The sequence below is a fragment of the Ambystoma mexicanum genome, chromosome 8 (genome assembly GCF_040938575.1).
Source record: "Ambystoma mexicanum isolate Mex_15411 chromosome 8, UKY_AmexF1_1, whole genome shotgun sequence".
Taxonomy (NCBI): Eukaryota; Metazoa; Chordata; class Amphibia; order Caudata; family Ambystomatidae; genus Ambystoma; species Ambystoma mexicanum.
The window spans coordinates 218663592-218689420 of NC_090929.1; the positions used below are offsets into that span (position 1 = coordinate 218663592).

The 25829-nt window shown below is 43.2% G+C and overlaps 1 protein-coding gene across 1 annotated transcript in view; it reads right to left on the minus strand.

Moving 5' to 3' along the window:
- The window catches only part of ADAMTSL2 (ADAMTS like 2), a 329265-nt gene that overhangs the window by 103371 nt on the left and 200065 nt on the right, over nucleotides 1–25829 (minus strand). The window contains exons 11-13 of the mRNA XM_069609632.1: nucleotides 23223–23601; nucleotides 9686–9789; nucleotides 4545–4671 (exon numbers count right to left, since the gene is read on the minus strand). Coding sequence (XP_069465733.1) covers nucleotides 4545–4671; nucleotides 9686–9789; nucleotides 23223–23601 — 610 coding nt within the window. The remainder of the gene's footprint in view (nucleotides 1–4544; nucleotides 4672–9685; nucleotides 9790–23222; nucleotides 23602–25829) is intronic.

Here is a 25829-nt window from a genome sequence, read left to right on the forward strand (position 1 = left end):
AGTTGAAATGTCCCAGGGTGTTCAGAAGAGCAAAGAGGCAGTGCATGCTGGAGGACACGTGATTTAAATTGATTGCACTTTTTTACACAGTGCTAATTGTGCTTTGCTTTATTCAATCTTTCACAAAAAAAAGAGGGAAACACAAGTTATAAATGAATATATATGTGTATAAATAGATAAGAGAAATAAAATAAAAGATTGCATTAGGAGTGGCATTTCATTGATAAAGCTATAATGCCATTAATAAATCTTGTTATTGCCATGACCAATGCAATCTGATTCCGGGCTCAGATCCTAAGCCACAGGCTTTCAAAATTATAGAGGCCGATATTGTGTACGAAGGTTCTACAATATCCGCATTGCAAGTCGAATGTACCCATACACTCCAGATCTAGATGTTTGCAGGTTTCTTTTGTCCTGGACCCACAGTAGCTACAGCTTTATTCCTTGGGGTTGCCTAGTTTCCATTTATCAGTGAAGGCACCAATTGGCAAAATTTTAAGGTGGAATCTCATGAGGGTATTCCTTAGGCCAACATTAGAAAACTTGGTCCAAGTACATCTGAAGCACATTTTGCTTTTTTTCTGTGCAAATGGGAATTTTTCCCTAACTCGGTCTTAGTAGTAGCTCAGTCTATCAGCCTCATTACACGGACGGCGGTGGACCAAGGTGCTATTAGCTTGGTCCACCGCCTTGGTGGAAAGGGGAATTACCGCCCTATTCCAAGGTTGGTGGGGCGGTAATTCCCCCTTCCCCCATTGCCCTTCCCCATTCCCATTTTTGCCCCATAGGGCATAATGGGAATGGGGAAGGTGCTAATTACGGCACCGCAAATTGCGGTACCGTAATTAGCTCCCTGGTCCCTTTGCGGGTTGGTTTTTAACGCCTGCAAAAAGCAGGCGTTAAATTCCGCAACCCACAAAGGGACCTCGTAGTAAGGCGGTAAGGATTTACTGGTACCGGTAAAATACCGGTACCGGTAAACCCTTACCGCCGTCGGAAAGTGAGGATATTATTTAATAGTACCATGAAAGGAAACGCCATTGGACTCGTTCCTGATGCAAAATCAAGCCTGTTTCATACCTAGTGCTACAATAGCATGGCAGTTTGGCATGGACAACACCTTCCTCCATAGCAGACCGTCAAGAACACATCATTTGTGCCAATTCCCCAGGCTCAGATGCCCAGTCCATAACATAGGTCGGCTGCACCAATTGGTTTCTTGGTTATCCTCAGAGTTTCACTGGGTACCTGCTCCTCTTGACCGGTCAACCCTGCACTGCCTTCAGGAGTGAGACGCACTAGGGGCTGTAACTGTATCTTTTACAGTCCCCCGCCTCCATGCACTTACCCAGAGCTGTGCTGTCCGGGCTGCACTTACTCAGAGCAAAACTGCCCTGATTGCACTGTCCCCTCCCCTCTTGCACTGCCCCCATTCCCCTTCCCCTGCACTTTGCATTACCGCACTTGCACAATCTGAATGACGCAAGGCCTAGTAAGATCGTTTGGCTTGTCCTCCCTCAGTACCCTCCCTTGTCTTGCTGTGCCTAGAAACACATGTGCTTATAGCTGACTTATCATACCATATACCACTTTGCCATTGAAATATTTAGAATGGGAATTAAGAAGAAACGCCAAATGGTTTTTTAATGCATTTCATATGGACAGCAAATAGAAACATGTTTGGCTTCAATAAGGCATATGAAGAGCTTAGGTTGGATGTGTTGAGTAATTGAAGACCGAATTACGTCATCTGGCATGTCACTTCAAATTTTATATCATCGATCCTCAAGTTTACCCTGGTGACATGCTGTGTCAGAGAAAGGCTCATGATTTTGTTGTCGTTTTCATCTAGTTCCAATTCGTTAGTTTGTACATAGGGGGTGGACCTGGTCATTTGAAGTTTGAAGGCAATGGGTGTTTGATAATATATGGCTCATATATGGAACTGCATTAAGAGAAGAGAACATGATTAGACATGGACCACATAATGTGGTTAAGTTCAAAAGCTGGAAAAATAATTGCTCAAAGCAACATTCATGACCACTGGTTGAGTGTCAACTATAGGTCCCTAAACCACATCACTTTCTTAACTCATCTTACAGCACTTCTATTGTGGGCACCTTGGCTGAACACGGACATTATAATTTAGGCTTGGCATGTGTCACCTGTCTGTGTTCTCCTTACTATGATTGGTCCCTATCAGAGTATTTCAATGGCACTAGAAAACACACAAGGTCTGGGGTCGCACTTCAGTTTGTGATTCCACTTTAGGACTGCTTATTGTTGTCTGAATTAACTTCATCCTTCTTAAGTTCAATTGAAAGCTACATTTCTGAGGCAGGGTCTGGAAGCTTCCTTTTATAAAGGTTGCTCTGTAAAATCTCTCGATTAATTCCAAGACAAAACCAAGTCTGACCAGAAGTCCAGAGCGGTTCCAGCGAGGGAACCTCGTAATGAGGCGGTAAGGGGTTAACGGCTCCAGCACCTTTACGGGCGCCGTTAACCCCTTACCACCTCACTTGTAATGAGGCCCAAAGTCTTATTTTGTGCAATGACTTTTATACCCTATAAATCCCACAGCTGGAGATGACCCTGTCTATGCCACAATTGGGTCTTCCTCCTCCTAGATGCCACACCTTGGTCATCCTCTTTGTGGGTGCCACACTGGGGTAAGCTCCTCGTGAATGAACCAACTGAGCTTGCCCCGCATAACTATCGAAAGAGAGGCTGGCCGCCAATAAAAGGCAACTGTTTAGCCTCTCCCACAAACCCCCATAAATGCCTTAACTCCAGGATCCACCCAATGATATCCTGCTGTTGGTCAAATGCTAGGGGCACCAGTGAATGAAGGCCACGCATTGGACCTCCTCCTCACGAGTGCCTTTCATTTAATGCAAACCAAGGCTGGCTCCCCCTTAAATGCCAACACATGAATATTCTCCTGATGAATGCCACACAGGGAATAGTCTCATAAATGCCACACCTGGTGCACCATGCTCAACATTTGAGAATGTTTCCCACATGTGCCAAGCCAAGCTCCTTCCCTATGTGTCCTCCTTTTGGACCACCGTGCCCATACATGCAACAAATTAGGTGGTTTTCTAATCTATGCCACACTTATCAAGAGAGAGAGAGAGAGAGAAAGAGAGACTGAGAGAGAGAGAGAGAGAGAGAGAGAGAAAGAGAGACTGAGAGTGAGAGAGAGAGAGAGAGAGACGGGGGAGAGAGAGAGAGAGAGAGAGAGAGAGAGAGAGAGAGAGAGAGAGAGAGAGAGAGAGAGAGAGAGAGAGAGAGAAGGTTTAAGGCACAGTGACAGCCTCATAGTGTGGGACCAAGAGATTGGTTTCTTGTCAACACCACAGAGTGATGGGTTGAAAGCTTAGAATCAAGTATAACCACATGAATTTTTTTTGGGTATCCTTCCCTTCCCCCCTTTTCCAGACTGACTGTGAAACTGCAGAGGAGGGATAACCTTGTACACATGAGGCTGGTGTTGCTTATAATCCTGTGGATAAGAGATGGGAACTAGCGTCTTGGATGGAAATAAGACTGATTTACAAATCAGTTCCTCAATCTCTGAAGGCACAATGGGGTTCAAAAAAGCAAATTATAGGACAACTGACATTCAGCATTCCCGGTGTTTACGATGGCTTCATAGCTCTCCATTTATCCTGTTGCAATGTTTTTATTATTCATCTTGTTTAATTGTACTCTCTTTCTTTGCTTTTGGGATTTCCACTCCCACTAAGTTTGAACAGTAGGTGTTGCGGATTTGCCAAAAAAGGATCGTTTTGCTTCCAAATAGTTCTGAAGCCTGAAGCGAACTTGTACATTAAATATGTTTCCAACCAGATAGAAATATGTGGTATTTACAAGTAATTAGTGAATTTTTTACTCAGTTCCCCGCCCCAAGTGCACAATGTTGTAGGATATGATGACATACGATGATTTCCTCTTTCTAGCTAACCGCTACACATCCTCTTTCTAGCTAATCGCTACACACTACAGTTACTGAAGGTTACGTGCCCATTCGAGTGATAAAGGAGGGAGCACAATTTCTGATAAGAATAACATTTCATTTATGGAGGTAAAAGAAGCAATACCTCTGAGAAAGAAAAAAGAAAGAAAGAAAGAAAGAAAGAAAGAAAGAAAGAAAGAAAGAAAGAAAGAAAGAAAGAAAGAAAGAAAGAAAGAAAGAAAGAAAGAAAGAAAGAAAGGAGGCAAGAAAGAAAGAGAGAGAAAGCAAGAGAGACGTGTGTTCTGCATTACAATAGAACCAGCATGAACATCAATTAGAGTATTTTCGAGAATTTGGCAAACTTAGACCACAGGAATGACAGAATCCTTGATTAAATAGTTTGATTTAAAAAAAAAAAAAAAGAAAACCTCCACCGACCCTAGCAATCTTGAAAAGGAAAACAGAGTGTTTAATAGACAAGTGCAGGTGCCAGCACGAGATGGAATGCATGCTGAACAGTGTCTGGACTGCAGCCTGCAGGCCTCTGGAGGGGAGCCTTGTAAAATGGCCTCTCCGCTTATACCTTGGCTGACATTCCCGTCCAGCGCAGAACTCGTGGACCGGCTCCGGCCGCGTCAGAGAGTCGCACTGTGTGTCGTCCACTTCGATGCCGTCGTAGCGGACGCACATGGCATATGTTGACATCACACCTAGGGAATGGAAGGGGGGAGGAGGGCAGACAGGGAGTGGGAGCCGGGAGACAGACACAAAAACACAATGAAAAGGTTGAAGCATTGTGTTTAACCAGTCGTAATGTCATAGATGGATTTATGCCAACACAGCTGGACATTTAATAAGGCAGCTTTTGATATTATTTGGGGAGGTCATAAGAAAGAACAACGTCTGAATACAGTGTAAGTCATTAAAATGTGTTAAATCCGATGGCCATGTGGTTTGGACTTATTTAATATCAAATATTTTAGAGTAAATTCCAAGCAGAAAACATCTGGCTACAGGTATACATTTTTCCCTGAAAACATACATGCCACTGGGATGAGAACTTAATCTACAATACAGATGTCTGAGATGTGTGCGTTGCAATTGTACGTCTCAGTGCAGAAATACCTGCTTATACAAAACCCCTAAACTGCAAATTTCATTGTATGGGCTTGGAAATAATAGTTCCAGATGAGAACACAGCACATACAAGCACACTGCACAGTATATGTCAGCATGTCATGACCTCTCTGTAGTGTTTCTTTTTTTAGCAAATGTGTGTTGCCACCACCAAGCCAAAATCCCTCAGCTTTTTTTTCAATATGAGCAATAGAGAAGTGTCTTTATTTATTTAAATTATGGCTTAATGTCAACAAATGGCAATTAGATATATAGTCCGGGTTAAAAAGTATATCAAATATTATCAACCATAATGCATAACTTGTGAAGTCAGTATTTTCATCAGATGAACAAATGAAATAAGTTTTCCCAATTAAATGCCACCAACTACTATTCTAAATCAAAGGAAATATAGTATGTGCGTGACATTTTGAAAAAAAAAAGGTAAATACCAACAAGTTGTTCATTCCTAAAGGAAACATTGAAAGACTTGATGAATCACTCAGTACAGCTTAGAGGCAAGTATTGTTACTGTAGAGAACCAATTATTTGCAAATTATTCCACCGAGACAAAATCGTTCCCTACCAGCCTTCAATGAATCTCAGATCTCGCACAGCATTTCGCTTAGTGATCCCACCTCACAACTCCTCCAGGCTGGGCGGATCCTCCTTCTCCGTCCAAGCACCAACCATCTGCAACTCCAGATGGCTACACAATTGCAACACTGAAAACCACCTGCAATTCAGAAAGGCCCTAAAATCCTGGATCTTCCCATAATATCCCCTTAAGCCCCCCCTCCCCCTCGAAACCACACTGCCAAACCCAACCCTTTCCTTATAACAATTACAACAAAGAGGTCGGAAGCATTAGCAGTGGCTCACCTGACACACTGTCGCCCCAGGCACAACATTCCTTACCTAACAAATACACCAGGGAAGCCAGCAGCTTTCACTGTGGCACACCGCAATTAACCAACCCGACCTCAACGCCCAGACCCTCGCTCCAGAGAGATCACGAATAATGAGACCGCGCCACCAATACTGGAAAAAGATCGCTCCAGCCAAACAACTTTGAAGCCTATGGTACATGTACTTCACACCACCTCTGTGGACACAGGCTGCAGACATGGCCAAACATCCATGCACAGTAGAATGTAGCTATGGCTACGCTCATCCAGTCTAGCAGCGCCTATACCCTTCCACACTGAAACACCTGACATACCGCAACACCTCTGGCACTAGGATACAGCGACTACCAACAAAAAGATAATTGGAATAGCTGGCCACACATCGACTCTCTCAACAATAGCACTCTAACGCAAACCACCAACAGCGCCCACCCACGTGCCTATTTCTTTGGGCTGCTTAGTTGAGCCTAGCCAGTCACCTAAGTCCTAGTCCAGCAAAAATGAACACACGCATCTGCTAATCTAAAACTCTTAGAACTTCCAACACAGTGACTACGGTCACCGAGGGCATTCCAACCACAAAGCACATTGAGGCCATACAAATGAGGGAAGAGTGCTATATACATGCTCAAATTCAATACAAAGTGAAATGGAGGATAAACACTTAAGCAATTGTTGAAAATACAAATTGACAACACCAAACAATAAGGCAGGAGCTCCAGGACTAGATGGGCCCATCTTTTGCACTCCATTCCTGGTAACTAGTCTGACACATACAGGGTTTCCTTCATCTTCAGTTCACGGTCCTGGTTCCAGCGCAGCCACAGTGAGGCCTAGGTATGGCAGCGCTCACCCTCCCTATTCCCTGGTGATTTTTAGGGGCTAGTCCTCTCCTCTGCATTGGATGCCTTCTGTCTTCACCCTGTTGCAGAGGACTATGGGATAGAATCTATCTCCAACAGACGTCCAGATGAGTTTGTCTTGTTCTTGTGGTAGTCTACTCATTAATCAATAAATAAGGGGGGTTCCCTCTTCTTATAAAGGCAAGTTGGTGCAGTGTACTCGTCCAAAGCATGCCTGCTGTAAGGGGTCCAATCCCTGTTGCTGTAAAAAGTGCCTTTTGCATTCTGACCTCACACCCACAACACCTTCCTTCCAGGAAACAAACATGTCTTCATGACCAGGATAAAGTATGGAGCAATGGAATGGGCAACGTGGGGTGGGTGAAACACAACCTTGACTAAATACGACTAAAGTGCTGCAGTTTGGCATGATTCATGGAGAAGACAAAAAAGGCTCTGTGTCTGTGAGCCGAGCAACACATAGATCAGTGGAGAGCACAGGGAAGTCAGAGACCAACCAAAGCTAAACAGGCGTATAACCAGAGCTGACTCAATATCTTTCACCGAGCATTAGACATGGGCACCTCATTGATGGAGAGATTTCTACAGCGCCCTAAAAACCACTGAGGTGCTGAGGGCATTATGTTTGTCCTAATTCACATAGGCAATTAAGGACGTCCCGCACATATGTCTTTTATAGGCATTTCATGCATAAACTATGTCACAGTTTTGCACAGTTGCTTAAAATGACATTGTATTTAAATGTGTGCATGTATGTTGAATTCTCTTCTTCTTCTTGTTAGGGTGACTCTGGAAACCCAGGCCAGCGATTTCTATCTAATTAGATGATATTCGCCAAAATAAGCACCAATCAGCCAACCATCCATCTCCCACACAAACTGAAGCAGGAACCAACACTGATCATCCACCACCCCTGTTTCCTAACTGAACAGATCAGATAACCCCTGTACAACCATCCCAATGCCACTCATCCTGGCCCTGAGCGATTCCCACTTCACAGTAAACCTCTCACAGTCCAACATATAATGAGACATCGTCTCCAGACACCCGCAAGCCTGACACACCACTGATGCACCTCTACCCATCATTCACTACCATCTCACCAACCCCACATGACCCACCCTAAGGAGATTCAAAATAGTTTCCTCCCTTTGTGCCAACTCTACACCCCCCTTCAAACGCCCAAACCCACACCTCCCTGCACACTGCATACAACTGCCGCCCCTGTGAACTCAGATCCCACCGATCCTGCCACATATCCTGTCCAGTGCTCTGGGACACAAAGCAGGAATCCTGCTATATAAAATGTGAAAAGGTTTTTCTTTTTAAAAAACAAGTTGATATGGAAGTCGTGGTGCATAAAATAAAATATCTCAAGCAAGAGAGAGAGCAGAGTGTTGCATGCACAACAAATGTGTGGTCTGACTTGCTCTAGGTCCACACTGACATAGATGTAAAACAACACTTGGAATGTTTCTGAAGACAGCGTGGAGTACATAATACATAGTTATCCTATTCAGCTGTGGCTCAGATGCTGTCTAAGGTGGCATGCATACTTGCACAAGGTCCTTGAGGGCTGGTCAGAATCGGGCATTCTGGGTTCCATATTATGTGTCTATCTTGATCAGATGTTTCTCAGACACTATCTAGGTAATGGGTACTTGCAAAAAGTCCTCAAAGAGGGACTGGTCCTTGTTGGGCATTCTTAGTTGTTTATCCTATTCAATTGTTTCAATCACATTATCTAGGGCATGGACACTTGCATAAGGTCCTGAGGGGTTGGTCACTGTTGGCAAGTTCTGGATTCCATAAAATGTGTGCTACCTATTCAGCAATATCCCAGATACGTTCCAGGACATACATAGAAGTACTTGAAAAAGGCCTTTGAGCGCTCAATATAGTTGGGGTTGTTTGATAGCGTGACATTTGTGTATCCTACTCAGCCATTCCTCTGGTGCTGTCAGGGCATTAGAACTTGAAAAAGATCATCATGGGCTGAATAGTAAAACCACCTAAATTGCACAATTGATAATCGTAGGATACATTTAAATACAGCAGAGCTGAATAGGGTTAATTTTCATAATTATCGTTTATTTTTAAAATTAGTTGTGTTCTGTGGGCCCTCAGAGAGCACCCATTATCAACGTTGTCTTATTGTATCTCCATTCTTCACTATGATTAACATTCCTCTTAGATCATGGTTTTTGCAGGTCTTTCTGTAGTTCAGTTTAGCACATTGGACCTCGGCGGTGTGAGAAAAAAGTGGTGGTAATTACGTTTTAGTGGATTTACCACCGGTGAAATTGCCCTCTGGTAAATCTGCCAATTTCTGACAAAAAATGGCAAATTCTCTTACAGCTTGTTGCTGAGGTAAATCCTCCACTTCACCTCCACAAATATGGGGATATGCTGTGCGGTTATTCCACCGGTGGTAAATCTACCAAAATTCCTGATGGAGTTTTACAGACTCCAAAAATGGGAATTTTTGCAGCCTTAACACCACTTGTAATACCTTAGTAAATCCAGGGGAGCAGGTGGCGGTAATGGTGATCGATGTTGGTGGTAACTCGATAGATGCTTTACTGCCAAATGACCACCAAACTCAGAATAAAGCTAGTTATTGTTTCCTAAAATCAAGTGTACCATCCTATCCTCTTCCTCATTTGTTGTTTCACATTCATGCACAGTGCCATACATTGATAGAATTATTTAAATCAAATAATCTTTTAGAGAAGCTAGAAGCCCCATTCCCCCACCACCCTCATGTGCCTATTGTGTTGGCTTACTGGAACTTTGTCTCCACTGAACATTTGCAAAGGGTGGTCCTATAAACTGACCTGCTGTGCAGGTGGAGCTGCAGGGCTCGTGTGAGGAGAGCTTCCATCTGTACATGTCAGCAGCACTGACCCCTTGGCCTTTCCTCAACAGCTTTAATCGGTTTCTGTCAAGAAGTGAACATGATCATTACATTTAAAGCTCAAACACATCACACTCCTCAAATACCACACGCACACAGAAACATATTTTTCTTTTAGTTGATGTATGAATTATTGGTTATTTATTTATTTTAAAACATACCTGTCCTGATCCCCAAGTAGAATCCCCAGCCTGGTTAGAAGCAGAGCTTCCACTGCCTAGAAATAGAGAGAATGGGATAAAAATACCCAAAATATAGAAACATTTCAGATTATAACAAAAGTTTCCACTTTCTGATCAAATACGTGATCTATACAGGCAGGTGTAAAAGGTGCAGTATCTCTTTCCTGATCAATAACTTGCATTCCTCTTTGACTGCTCGAGGCAAACCGAAATATATATGGACGTTTTGAGTCCCCCTTGAAGCTCACTGGACTACTCTGTTCCCCGTCATCATTTACCAAATGTAGTTTTAAGGAATATATTCCAAATGAAATAACTTATTTCTCAAAATGTTCTATTACTTAAAGTGTTCCTCCATTCTCTATAATCATATCTGAAGTACAGGGTCCAATTATACCAATCACAGAAACTCTATTGGTGATGACATCCATCAGGAAATGGAAATATTAGGACCATGCTACAGAAAAGTTGGATCTTCGCAAGTACAATTAGAACAAAAAATGTCCTTAGTGCAAAAATAACTTTTTAATGCACATTTTGTATTAGTGATAGGACTAGGGAATGCATTGTCCTGACGGGAAGAAAAAAAGCATTGAAAGTCTAAATTGCATTGCACTAGGAAATGTGTTAGCCCTGGTGCTAACTGCGCTTGCATTGGAGCAATGTTTATACCACCCATGGCCAGCTATGATGTAACATTCAAATGACCTTGAAGAGAGGCCCCGCACCTCTTTTTAGTTTTGTCATCTACCCTCTGCATTTTAACTGAGGCGTCCCATCCTAAACAACTTAAATACATGCTCAATTAAAGGCTACCTCTACTTGTGCCTTGTGTAATTTAGCCACTAATGTGAAACATTGTGGGCCTTTAGTGCCTTCTCGAAGGAAACTTTCTTGTGCTGCATAAGAAGGGACTCCCTTTGGTGTTGGCAACACATGTTTAGTGGTGGATAAGCAGATCCTCATTGTGGTGACTGGCATACATCAGGAGCATTGACTGGTAACAAAAGTCATATATTGCTAAATAGGTGTATGACCACAATTGTCGATTAAAGCATATTCCGCATAGTGGATTATTACACCTTTCTTCAGTTGTCTCAATTGGATTGTGTTTGTGCATATGGCTATTGGTTATGCTGTGGGAGGGATCCCGTGTCTATACACCATGCTTAGGTATAGATGACATTGTTGTGAGTTTATTGCAGACATCTCCAGCCTGCTGCGCCCTTAACGTAGAGAGGTCCTTAGTGCTATACTGTTCAGCAAGTCCAATGTCTGGGTGTGCAATGGTGCAACTCATAACCATGTATGCACCAATCAATCTAATCTTTTACCCACAAGTAATCCATAGGAGGTCCTGGTTGCTGATTTTCTTTGTAGACCTACTAAAGAGTGTAATGGGGTTTGAATAGGGGTTTCGACTTATACGCCTTTAAATGGTGCAGTGAGTACATTAATGTTTAGCTCCAACCAAGATGCTAAGGAAGCAACTATGTTCAGTGATACTTTTAAATCTCCTATTCCTGAACTATTCACTATTGGGTCTTTGGATGGCACTGCCAAATACTACAATTTGCAAATCAATATGTTCACGGACTGTGCTGCCCCGTTATGTTAGGTCTTTATCCGACAGACATTTAGAGTTCCCTATCATTCATCTAGCCTCTTTGTTTTGAAGGGACGGATGCATAATGGGGATCATCAATTACAATGAAGTAGGCGCATTTATGAATAGATCATCTTTTTGACCAATCAATGTGTCGGCACAATTGAGGGGCGCCTAGCTTGCCACTGCTCTCAGGGCCAGGGCACCGCCCGGGAAGAGCAATCGGGGTCAAATGTCCCATTATTTACAATAGAACTTCCACATAATCTGCCCACCGGCACCCCTTGGGAAATTCAAAAGTCGGTTCCCTTGGCAAGTAGTAGTTTTCAGGATGAAGAAGCACTACATTGCCTTGAAGACTAACAGAGCAAAGGATAGGCGAGCAGCCTTCCTCAGGCTATTTCCTCACTGCTCTTCTCCGGTGGTAATTCATTCTGATAAACACAGATACGAGTTGTAATCTTCACTTGCTGATAACAGTCATAGCATTAGTGGGGCCATTGTCATGGATATTCCTCCAATTCCAAGCCTTTCACTACAGGCAATTGCTGTCCTAAATAGTGACAGACCAACTACACCACCCGACACGAAGTGTATCAGTCTCCCGATGAATGAAACAACCAGCAATCTGCATTCATGACACTCTTGGATCATGTGCAAACCTTTAGTTGTAAACGTCCTTGTGGCTGCTCACCAACATCTTTGTTGGTAAAATAACATGCACGCGTTTGGTCTGATTTAATCTTAAATAATTGAAAGAGGCACCATTAACTCGCAAAAGGGATGCGATCTATGCCTTGTTTAGTTAGGTCCAAGCAAAAAGGACTGTGCAATCCAGACGTTTGCCTGAAGTAACCAATTGGATGGGCCAGAACCAGTTGAAGTTTAAGTTCAGTGCCAGTGTGATTATGATTGTTGGGTCATAGCCAAGACAAAGAACCTGTCATGATTATGATTGTTGTGTCCTAGCCAAGACTAAGATCCTGTCATGATTATGGTTGTTTGGTCATAGCCAAGACTAAGAACCTGTCATGATTATGATTTTTGGGTCCTAGCCAAGACTGTGAACCTGTCAGAGAAAGGCTGACAACCGTTTAAATAACAGAGGTGATCCACTACCTGTGCCATGCCGTTTTGTTTGACTCTGGCATCGACTTGTAGAAGCAGACTCTATCTACTATCCTTGCATTCCGTGACAGGACTCACTTGCCAGTGACTTTCTCCCAACTGGGGTGTATTATTGAACTAGCCCTAAACATAAACCTCCTGCTAGTGTTGATATATGTCATATGGAACCCATTTCAGGGTTATTCAGCACCTAGTATTCATTCTATGCTGGCTGTATTGACTTCTGGCGGCATTTGATATCGAAATTAAGAAAGCATCAATGGCAACAAAACATGCGATGAGGTGGGCAACGCATATTTGGAGAGCAGGTGGATTCCTCGAATAGTTGAAACCCACATCTTGAGGCCCGCATAATCAGCTCAGAATTTCATCAGTATGCGAACTCATTGAATGTAGTCGGATTGGCCATTTTGAGTGTTGGTTCAACGGCTTGGAATATCCTACCAACATCATGAAGCAGCAGGTGTACAGTGAGCGAGCCACAATACTCCTTGTTGTTGTTCTTTCCCAGATTGTATGATTGGAATTTGAACCCTGTTTTAATGGACTCCCTTTGTATGGTTGACAATCTTTTCTTGTAAAGGTCTAGTGATGCTCCTGATCACTAGAACTAATATGGACATCGTCTACATGGAATTAAGTGTTGAGGGTCATGGCGAGTAGATATCTTATAAATCTGTACTGCTGTGATGTTGGGCAATTCTTCCAGTAAACCCTATGGAGCGTGGTCAGTATTTGTATCTCAGCTTGCCTTTGAATGGGCAGCCAGGGTCCTTCTTCAAAGAGTGCATGAATGTGGACTGTAGTTTGAGTATACAGATAGCCACATTAGCTAGCTCTAGCAATCATCTGAGCAGTTTCTATACAGTAGAAGTTGCAATAGATGATCTGAGAAGGAGCCATGGCTCGATTGAGGATGTGCCTAAGAGTGGAATGTTTGGAGAGGTAAAACCAACAGTAATATTAACTTGATGTTATATTTAGTGCTCCCTGCCACAGTATATGCCGTTTCATAGCCCTATAAATAACAGGGACTACTGTCAGAAAATGTAAAGCTATTCCATACATTGACCTCAGAAGGATGAGACATGAAGTTGGACATGCTGGGATCCATATGTATGACTGGAAGTTAAACTCTGGCTTTGGTACACACGCTTTACTCTCTGTGGTATTGACTGACCTAAGATGCAAATCAACTTAACTACTAATCACTGTGAAACAAAGGCATCCTGTATTCAACTGGTGAGGCATTGTGTTAGTGTAGTTGGTAAGTTCATCTGGATAAAAGATAGTATTGAATGGGCAAGGATTTGTTGATGACCTTAGTTTTGGACCTGTTGCATACAAGGCAATTGGCCTTAATACACTGTATGAGATACTTGTTTTTAAATGGCAGTACGGACCGTTTACCCACTCCCCTTTTTCCAGGCATGTGCACAATTGGGTATCATCAGAACAAATACGGGTAGCCTCTGCCAGTGAAGTGCATATATGATGTTAAACAAGCATTTGAGGGAGGCAGGTTGCCTGCAGGAAATCCTTTCCACGTCTGAGTGGAAACGACCTTAATAGCCAAACTTGCAGGGAGAGTGGACATTCTTTCCACAGTCTAGGAAACTAACCTGGTGGGACGGATACATTGTTCTAGAATAGGAGAGAATACTGGGTTTGCTCAGCATTTTATAGAACTGTGCCACGGATAAGGCTTAATTAACTCTTTCTGGAACGGAAGAGTCGAATGGGTTTGTGTGTGTTCTAGGACAGGAGATTAAACATGGGCTTCAACAACACTTTCTAGGTGATCACAATCTTAGCTGGCACGTTCTAAGACCGGGTAGCACAAAGAGGGTTACTTCCCAGTGACTGACTCCCCTAGGGAAGCATGGGGTACTGAGATTTACCACCACCTTATATGACTGTAGAGTGTACTACATGTGCCCAACAGGGTCTACGGCATGACCGCAATACTGCCTTGGGTAACACTTTAGAATAGAACAGAGCGTGGGTGACATTTCTTAGATAGGATTACACTAATGTTTAGCTGTCAGGTTCTAACACCAAACCGCATAATAAGATTTTATTTGGAGACCGCTCCAACTATCTTGCAGTTTAGTATTCAGGACTAAGGACTTTGTTCTTCAGACCATACCGAGGGGTCACTTAGGACCTTCTACCCCAGATAAATAGCACCACTCTGCTATAGGTTATCCATGATGCTATATCCTATATCAACGTATTCCAGCGACTTCTGTTAACCCCCAAATTACTTGTACAACACCCTGTTGCTTACTAGCTGGGATTGCCTATGCAAAGGAACATACAAACACAAGTACAAATAAGGCAGCACACTAGGATTGTGTAACACATTCTAAGACTGGTTTGAAAGCTTAGCTTGGCCAACACATCCCAGGACAGAAGAGTCGCTTTGCAAGCAGTTTCTACGACAGGGCAAACAAGCATGATGTTTTTTTCTTTAAAATGCACACTATTCATTTGAAGGAACAGAGTTGTTATTGGAGTAGCAATAGTGTTGATGTCTGAGAGGTGTGCTATGTGACTTTATCGTGTCATCATACAGGCATGTAACATAGCACAGAATCTGAGTATACTGCACCTTTACATGAAAACAAACAGCCCAGGACATTCTACACTCGTGCAATTGTACCACACTGGACCCGGTGATCATTTTAAAGGGACACAATGATGTTTAATGAACATCGTGGATCTGCTGAGGTTCGAGTGGAATGAACACAGCATTTACCCCCTCTGCCCTCCATTCAATCTGCACGTGTTTTGCTTCCAATAGTGCAAGAGGTGTTATTAATTTGCCATCAGAAGACCAACATTAAGGTCTTTGGGCATATTACAGAAACACCAAATTAGGGAAAGTGCAATTAAAACTAAAGCAAACATTGCCCTGTGCATTTTCACATCACGACACAGGACTAGAACAGAACAGATATTGTCCTGTTTCAAATACGTTTTGAAAGAGTATGCTTTTGGCAATTGTTGCACCACTTAGACCAGTGCAAAGATTCTGTAATATCGCTCCCGGGGCCATATTATCCAAATTTTGCATGTGTGCAAAAGAATGGAGCAAATTCATTTATCATCAGTTTTGTTGATTTACAATAGGGAATGGAGCAAACAGGTTTCGCTCTAATCCATATTATATAAATGTGTTTTCACTAGGGCACCCATAAAGAACACTGATTGCTGTTTTTGCTATGCTTGCTGCACAACATAGTACATACATGTTTATATTATGCAGCAGATATAGTACAAAAATTAGTCTGCTTCATTTTGCCCTCGTGCAAACAAATTTTCGATAATACAGATGGGGACAAAGCCGGTTTGCTGCGTTCTCTGTTAAATAATCATTTGCTATATTTTTTAGCGCCAGAGTTCATGTTCGATCATCCGGCCCCAAGCGTGCAAACATCATACACAGTTCCTTTCACAACCTCCACACGTGTAATGGTCCTCTCTTGTCTCCAGCAAGAAGTGTAAAATTTGTTTCATATGTATTTTGTTTTGATTTTATTTGAATCGGCCGTTGATCACTGTCCCTTTAAAATGCACTGTAAGGTCATGTCACGATTACCAGCTGTCACCGGCCTGTGCTGGCGAGGTTGGCAGCTGGAAGGGTTTCTAGGCAGCAGAAGCTCTGTAATTACCACATAACAACATCATCAAATGCACACTACATTTTTCATATCATCGCAGAAAAGTTTGAACACATAACACAGAGCTTCTTCTACAAAGAGTGTTACACAAAATACCTTCCTCCGGCCACTGGTATTGCTTCCCCAAAATCACAGAGGTTGCTGGAGCGACATCACACACATGTTTAACCTTCCCCCATGACATCACAAGAAATGATATTAGGTGTACTTTCACCCTGATGACTTCACCAGGAAACATCATACAGGCATTTAACATGATGAAATACAAGGAAGCGGATACAGAAACCTACAGTAAAGCCATCAATGTGAGAATGGCGGTCAAGGCAGAAAGAAGTGGTGTTTTAATTACCACTTGTACATAATACATATTTACCCCATGAGGTAATTTCTGTGTTACCCGTGCTGTACATTTCTCATGCAATTCCAATTCATAAGTAAATGGTATTTTCAAAATAGGGGTTATTTAAACTACCATAAGAGTTCATAAGTGTGAAACACCAGAACAACCTCAAAATCCCATTGTCAACAGTGGTTTAAGTGGGCGTGAGCGGTTGGGAGCGGTTTGAGAGTGGTGCTCCTCTACTTTTTTAAATTAAGATTTACTGTTCCTATACTTTTATTCTTTTTTAAAACCGTTCCGGAATGGGTTTGTTTTAAAATAAAAGTGTAGGAAGCAGTTGAAACTTGCACTTCAGTGCACTGCACCAAACGTTCCCTTATATAGCTACCGCATTTGTTTGGGGGTTTGTATTGTGCGTGGGGGGGTGTGCGTGGCAATGGGGATTGTGGGGAGCGGGGCTGGCCAGCAGGGAACGTAGTTCCACTACTTCTTTTCATACACTTCGACCACTGCCCATTAATGATAATACAAGGCAGGCCTATGAGTCACAGGATGGCTACTTTGCAGTGGTGACTATGCCCAAGAACGCCCAGTCATTAGTTCCCAGCGTGGTAGGACGGAGTTGCAACTCCGATTGACACTAAAGAGTCAGATGATAGCTGACCTGAATGATGAGTTTCAGGAGCATAGAGTTTTCTATGGAAGGCATAGTGAATGGTAAGGCAAGAGTGTCTCGGTCTCTATCTCTGGCAACTGTACACGGAAATGATGTTTAGCGCCGCAGTTTTTGGTTTGTGTACGTAGCATGGGATTGCTGGAACATTTGACTCCTCAGTTGTTTGGCCATGAAAAAAGTGCATTTTAAAAGTTCTTGTGAGCATGGGCGTAATTTAAGGGGGGGGCAGGGATGTTTGTCCCGCCCAACTTTCATGGCACACCATTTTGTCCTCATTCATTGGCTGGGGCATCTTTTCTTCAGATGTCAAGTCCCCCTCCACCCAACCTTTTCAGCAAAGGTACTCCACTGCTTGTGAGGCACTCTGGGATCATGTTATAGCTCTGAGAACTATGTCACATGTGCATGCGGAACGTGTGGCCATCTTGTTTGTGCAATGGTTATGTGTGCTGGTTTTTCATACGTGTGCTTTTGTAAAGTAGGCGACTCTTTTTCCGGGTGGGTAACCGAAGGCCACTTATGTTTTCTGCATCATTGCCCTTGCATGTGGCATTCAGTGCAGACTACACTCTAAAGTGCACGGTGGATTGGGCAAAACGTTACCCAGCAAGAAGTCACACCCGCACGTTTCTGTGCGCCGTTAGCACTCAAGTCAGTGAAGGATAGAAGAGAAAGGTCCTGAAAAAAGACATTCCTGTTGGCAGGCATTTTGTTCTGGAATCCTGCGTTGTTTTGACTGCCCGGTTCTGCGTGAGCGTCTTTGTAGTGGGGAACAAGGCCAACAGCTTCAGGCGAGCTCTGGGATTTAGCAATCGCCGGAACACCTGGGCCCAAACAGGGCCAAGTCACATTGTTTTGTGTTGTTGTATTGAAACACGGATTTGGCCCCGGCTTACTAAAATGTTCAACAGTGCAGACTAGCCTCTGAAATGTTATATTTTTTTTTCTAAGAGTTTTGCTTGGATGCCAAACATTGCTCTTTGCTTCCAGCTACGGAGAGAAAAGCGTGTTTTCTCATTTGTAGCAAGCATCAGCAATGCCGACTGTTTGGCATTTTCTGTAGGCATGGAAAGGCATTTGCCACGCACCGCCATAGTGTTATTACCTGACCATTCATGTTAGCAGCTACAACATGCTGCGAGAACCTGGGCATATAATAACAGTGCCTGGCAAATTCTTGATACTGATATACAACCCAAAACTGTTGGATTGGCCAATGCTTGTTTTTAAGAGGACTTCAGTTAAGGACATGCCTAGTGCTTATCAATCGAGCGGTGAAAGGCAATTTTTTTGTTATATTTTTATTTCACCAGTAGCACGTTTACAGCTCCAATTAATCATGAACTCTCTGAAGATTGATTAAAAAATAAAAAACAGCACGAGATATTTAGAACAAAATCTATGATGGCAATGCATGAAAACATGAGCTCAAAGACATCCCAGGAGAATGTGTTTTGGGCAGAGAAGGGCAGGAAGTGGGTAGGAATAGCCATACGATTAGCATGGGCATGGGGAGCAAACGGGTGGGTAAATAACCAAATAACACCTAGAAGCTGTGTGTCACTCCTCAAATGCCATTTCTCTCTAGCGGTTCTATACAAATATTTCAGCTTATAGGTGGTGCGTTTGTGCCACCAAGTAGCCACGCCTAAAAACAATTGCGGCTCAGACATTTGTCATGTTCTGAATGTCAAAAAGTGATGAAAAGTCATTTACTTTTTTATCTATCCACAAATTGAAGCATGCTCCCCTGGGTCTTGTAGATGGCAAAACAGTGGGTAAGAATTAAACCTTCCCCTCTGCAATAAATGCTCTACGGCGCCTATCTGCGATAGATGAAACAACAGTAATGTGCTAGTTGGGGCCAATGCAGCGGGGAACCGCCTATGGCTCAACCATTATCAATCCGCTGCAAGAATTGAAGCCATTGTGGTCCTTGTGGAAAAGCATCAAGAGGAAGAGTGGCCTCCAAAATAAACAAGGTTCACTTTTGCTCCCCAACTGAATAGGGAATAAAGTTGCTCACTTATTCGTAAAAAGTGAAATAGAGCAACACTGACAATGTAACACAGCTCTGTATTAATGGGAACATATTACTCTTCTTCAGGTTCTCCATGGCAGAAACTCATGGGCCCAAAATTCACGAGGTCCGCAACAGCACACAAATGGAGAGACACCCACTGAGTGTTCCGGAGATGAAATAACTGGAGTGCAGCCCCGGAATCTTCAGAATGGTTGCAGAAAGGTCCCGTAATCAGTAATGAGAAAAGACTATACCCAGAAACTTGAAGATGAAATTGCATGCTCCGGTGGTATCCTAGCTGGTTATCAGTAACATTGATTACTGTAATGCCTTATATCTTGAATTCCTGAGGCATCTGGTTCAGCGTCTTCAGCTATTGCAGAGTGTGGCAGCTAGAGCGGTTCTTCATCCTCCGTTTGGTGCTCACATGACTCTGTTTCTGCACTAACTTCACTGGCTCCCTGTTGAGCAGCGCATCAAATTCAAATCTTAGTGTTTGGTTCACAACACTTTTTACAAAATCGGAGCAGAATTCCTTCAAGTGAAGTTCTGGATCTACAAACCCGGCAGGTCTCTGCGCTCGCAAGCTTTGAAGATCATTCAGCCCCCCAAGGGCCAGACTCGCTCCGGTGGGTGGACGTGCCTTTTCGGTGGTGGAAGCGAAGGCCTGGAATCTTCTTCCTGACACTTTAACTACCATTGAGGAACATCTGCCTTTAGTTCTTCGGTACCCAGTTTGGCCTTACCTGTGTGGCTTCAGCGCCATAATGCCCTGGGGCTCATGCTGCATTTCTACGTTTGGATAAGATAAGATGAGAGATGGAGAATTATCAACTTCACTTTTTTGTTGGCAATTGTTTTCAATTAGTAGCTGGAATGTCAACGGGATCAATGCTAAATGGAAGCAGAGACAATACTGAATTATCTCAGAAATTGTACTAAGCACACTGACATTTGTTTTTGCATGTATTATTCACCTGCTATGGGATTCTTAAGCATTAGTCTACTATGTTGAGGGTAAAGGCTCTGCCCCTTGTTTTCGCAATTTAGAGAATAGTTTAGCAAGCCAGGTACTTGCTGTCTGACCCATTGGTGATATACAAGGCAATCTTAGCTCCTCTCAGGCAGAAGTATGCATCTTACTAAGACGTAAGTTTGACTTAAACTGTCGTACCTGTGATGGTCCGCTACACACAGAAGGTGAAGAAAAGGGTCAACGACTTTCCCTGCAAACATATAGGTGCTCAAATCCTTACCCGTATGCAAACGATTAACTATCAGCTCAAGATGCTCTTTCTGAATACTTGCCTTGGTGTAAATAGATACTTCACTTGGTAAAAGGGGCCATTTATGGCAACTGAATGGTTTAGAAAAGAAATAGGCACCGTTGAAGGCTCTTCTTTCTGGAAAGGTATCCATGAACTGTTTGTGTAAACATCTAGGTTTACTCACTGGTGCCAGATGAATTTCCACCAATTTTACTCAGGGTTTGCAACCATCTTTCCCAGACTGCCATCAAACCAGACTCTTTGTGTAAATCAAATATCATGTTATTCCTGAAAAAGACTGAAGACCAGCTGCACTGTGCCTGATATGAACCAATAACCCTTGTTCATGCAGATAGTACGCCATATTATTGCTAACACGTGGCCTACACCCATATTGCTGTTGGTGGGGCAGAAACAGCACTGCAGACCACTACCAGAATGAATTACCATTCTGAGTCCCTGACTTCATAGTAACACCATGGTGCTTTTAAAATCAAATGTGAAACTATGTTACTATTTACATGTTACATCCTCAGTTGAGAAGCACCCTTGTCCTTCCCCAACTTGTACCTGGCAGTTAAATTCTTAAATTGGATTGCTTTAATCATACTTAGGTATACTGGTTTTAAGATGAGCTACACCAGGATAGTATACACCCTCAGCGATTAAATAATGATGTAGGAGAGAATATAAACCTTCAAGATATGCTGGGTGATGTAACACATGACTTCATATAAGTGCTACCTGGAGAATACTGCTTAGACTTGCAGTATATGATGGATTAGGTAGGAGAAAGCATTAGAAGAACTATGGTGGGATAGACTACACCCAAAGGATCTGAATGGTGTAATGGAATAGGTTTAAACTGAGTTATTGTGGGTGAACATGAACTCTCTGGGCTTCATGAGGTGTTTTCCAGTCCGGAAACAAGGGTGCTGGTAAGCTCACCTGCACCCTTGTTTCCAGATCGGTAAACTCTGAGTCTGCCTGCCATGGCCACTGTGCCCGACAGGCCTGACCCTGCCGGGTGCAGCGTACATGGTAGGCAGACCCATCACAGAAGAACCTGCACCCTTGCTAATGGTGCCGGTACTTCCATGTCCCCACTCCAACAGAGTCCCATGGGGATTTACAATTTGCTAGCTCCTCACTTCCCGGGCCACTGGACTCGTAATGAGCCGGTGGCAGCGCAAAGTCAGACACCAGTATAGTATTACGGGTCCGGCGGTAACCCGCCGGTAGAACCCGGCAGGGTTACCACCGGACCCGTAATTAGGCCCTCTGCCTCTGATGAATATTGCGAGAGGGGGGATTAAGAGCAGCTGAGGGTAGATTATATGAATTCCTTTAGGATCAGAAGGATTGTTTGGGATAGGTCTTAGGAGGAGCTACGGCATTAGCATATAAACCCTCAGAATCTGAATGATGACATGGAAGATGTCTTGGAAATGCCTATTAAAAATGACTATGAACCTCTCGATCTAAGGAATGAAATTAGAGTAGTCTTAGGTCAAGATAGGGCAGCATAATTAAACCCTCAGAATCTCAATGATGACTTGGGACAGGCCTTAAAATTAGTTCCCTTAGATATTCATTAGTGCTTCCTTTGATCATGAAAAAGGACATTGTGCAAATGGGCTTTATTTGTTCCCGAGTGCTGCCTTTAATGTCTGATCAATGTAGTGCACCATGACCATTCACATGCATTCATGACCTGGCAAATGCAACATGGGATGTGTTGCTTTAAAGAGTAGAGCAGCCGAGCCATGCATTGTGGTGCCAAAGTTCTTAATTTCCTGGTAGAAGTGTGCATGTGGGGGTGGGCATAGGATTCCAAGAAGGTGAGTTTAGCAAGCAGGGCACAGGGCAGGACCTCCATCACAGTGATTCCCACCAGTAAAGGTGATCGAAGACTATGATTTGGGCAGGCTGGCCTGAGTAGTCGCTAAGAGAGGAAGACAAACGGGGGCACAAGGCTCCGCTGTCACCAGAGGTTTGAGCCCATCACAGAGAAGCGGTCAGACAATGAATGCTAACCTCTGGACCAGGAATGGCTAGTGTTTGCACCAAGGGTAAGATTCTTGGCTGTTCTAGTAACCACTCTTAAAACGGCCCAGCGTTCGAAAGAGGAAGAGTTGTATTTGAATGCAGAGCTTCAAAACAACCATATACTAAAGGCAACTTGATGCATATTGTCTACCTTTTGGCTAAAATGAAGTGAGTGTGCAAATATGCATTGTTCAAATATGCTTTGCAAAAACAGAAAGCTGGCATTGTGTAGGACCAAAGATCCTGTTTAATTCCCCTCAAATACAGAATAGGTACTTTCAAAGTGGGGAACAAAATTATTTCTCGACTTGTGCCCTGTCATTACTTATAATCAATTTGGCAGCTTTAAAGTTAGGTCACTATGCGTTGCTGCAAGAGAGGACATGTTGCCAATTGCAAATGAGGGGCCAGTCTCAGCTTATCTTCTCTTCCACAAGACATGTACACAGTTTGTCTATGAAAGCATATATGGAATGAATACATACATAAGAAGTCATACCTTGCTTTCTGGGTCCGGTTTGACAGAGGGCTTGCTGGGGAAATGGTGCCGTTTAACACCTGTGTCTCTGAGGAAGCATTGGCCTTGTCAAGTGTAAGCTCCAGGAGCGTGCCACTAGCATTGGAAGCCAGGACCCCATCGTTCTCTTCGTAGTCCACATAGATGCTATCAAGGTGTGGCTCCACTGAGTTTAGAGGCTCTCCGGGGGCAAAGATGCTGTTGACAGTCAAGTTCAGGAACAGTTCATTTGAGTCAGGATCTCTGCCTGCCAGCCTGTTCGTGATGGCATTCTTCAAAAGAAATTTATTGGAGGGAAACTGGGATTCCGAATCTGGAACACCTGCTTCGATCCCAAGTGCCGTGGTTGTGGCATTGATGTCTTCATGTGAGCAGCAGCAGACATAGAAGAAAGACAATTCAGTTGTAAGTGAGTGGAAAAGCGCATCGTGGACCATACATGTGAGCAATGATGTCTTCAACAAGTAAAACCAACTATCGAACAGTAGTTTTATTGATGAGCAGAGAATCCACTATTACTAATGTGAATTTTAGATTCCACAATCCTTGATTCAAATTAAGGGAATAGGCATGTAACATTACAAGCAGCCTGGAAGAACACTGAGATGCATCTTTACTTCAATGAAAGGGGAAGACTCCTGAGGATCACATTTTCAAGAAAACATTAGTTTTACAAATTGTTGTTACAATTTAATCATAACATACTAGCCATGGTAGCTGCAGGTGCATTAACATTAACCATGAACTCAAACACTAATTTGAATTGGACTCTATATGGGAATTAGGGAACTGACTTTACTGTCAGTAGCCAGGGGCATCATTTAGAGGTCGCCAGGGGTCGCACTTGCGATCCCTGAGGTCTCCCTTGCTACCCCTGGGGTCTCCCTTGCTACCACTAAAAATGCCAGTGCCATATGGCTATTAGAACTATTTGTATTTCTGGAATTTCATACAATAATTGATAGACTCATTAAAGGTTTATTTCAGGCACACTTCAGGATCACTGATTTAGTCTGTTCTGAAACACCTCAAACTGACAAAATCCGCCAAAAAGCATTTAGAGTACAATAAGCATCCATTTAAGACTATGGGCCTCATTACGAGTTTGGAGGTAGCCATGGTGCTAATAGCGCCATGGCTGCCTCCAAACCCGTGTCCGGGTCTGGGTAGTTGGAATGTGGACTTACCGGGTGATTACAACCTCGGAGGACCGGGTAAGTCCCCATTCTAAAAAGCATTCCCCATTCCCATTGAGCCCCCATAGGGCTCAATGGGAATGGGGAAGGAGCTAATAACGGGCCCGCAAATAGCGGGCCCATTATTATCTCCCTGGTACCTTAGCAGCTCCCACTAAGGGACCTCAGAATGCAGTGGTAGGAGGTTAATGGCACCGGCATCATTACCGGTGCCGTTAACCCCCTACCGCCGTACTCGTAATGAGGCCCTATGTATTTTGCTTTTCACAAGTTGCAGCTATAGCATGTTTTTTTTTCTGCCAATACATATGATGATCCATTCTTGTATGAAATGCATATCACGTTACTATATTAATGTAATCATATTTTTCATAGTGTACTTAGAAACAATGCTATGTGATGGCACTTCCTGTTTTGTCAAGGGGTAAACAGTCGTGTTTCATTGCTTCCCGTGATGTCACTTCATAGTGTGGTCAAATGATATCACTTCCTGTGATGTCATCAGAGGTCAAGGGTCATGTGATGTCACTTCCGCTACCCCTGGCATTTTGGTGAAATGCTGTTCCTGTCAGTAGCATTGATTAATAGATGCTTGATAAGTGCAAATATCATGACCGTTATGTAGAGGCTCAAAAAGGGAATAGTGTGAAGCTGTTTGACTCTTTTAGTGTCCCATATTCACCCACTAGCTAACCCCCAGCACACAGTCTGTTACTTTGCGACAGTTCCTTACAACATGGATCATCTCCCTTTATCTGATCTGAAACATTACACAGAAACACATGCTTGTGCTCGTGACCAGGGAATCACAAAAAAAGAAATGTGAGTTTAAAAGTTAGTTGGCGAAGTGGAGAGGGATAGCTGTGATGATTTGTTCAGCACAGGAAGTGTTTTATACAGCTGTATGCTCAGTCTGTTTGAGACTGGTGACAAAACAACAGGAAACCTGTTATCAGACTGGGTACATGGCTCTGATTCATTTTGGATCACATTAGAGAGTCACAAAATGAGGTAACAAAGAAAATCATGGCATGCAAGGCCAAGCTGCACAAGAGGCAAGAAAAACTGGATCTATGTGACCACTGTGCAGCCCGAAATTTCGACGACAAAAATGTTGAATCCTAAAATGGTGCCATGCAGTGATCACATCGATCACTTTTTCCTGCATCCCCATACCTTTACCCCTAGTTAGGTTTCGCAGGCACACATCAGTTCCCTATTCCCAACGTTGGTTGGAATTGGTGACGCTGGGTCCTTTTTTATTGTATTTTTCAGAATTTTATTGTCCACCACCATCCATGTAATGGAAGTGGAGGACACCCCCACAACCCCTGACTCCCATTTTACCAAACATGGGAAGTGGGGGACAGATTCAGTATTTTTGTAACTCCCG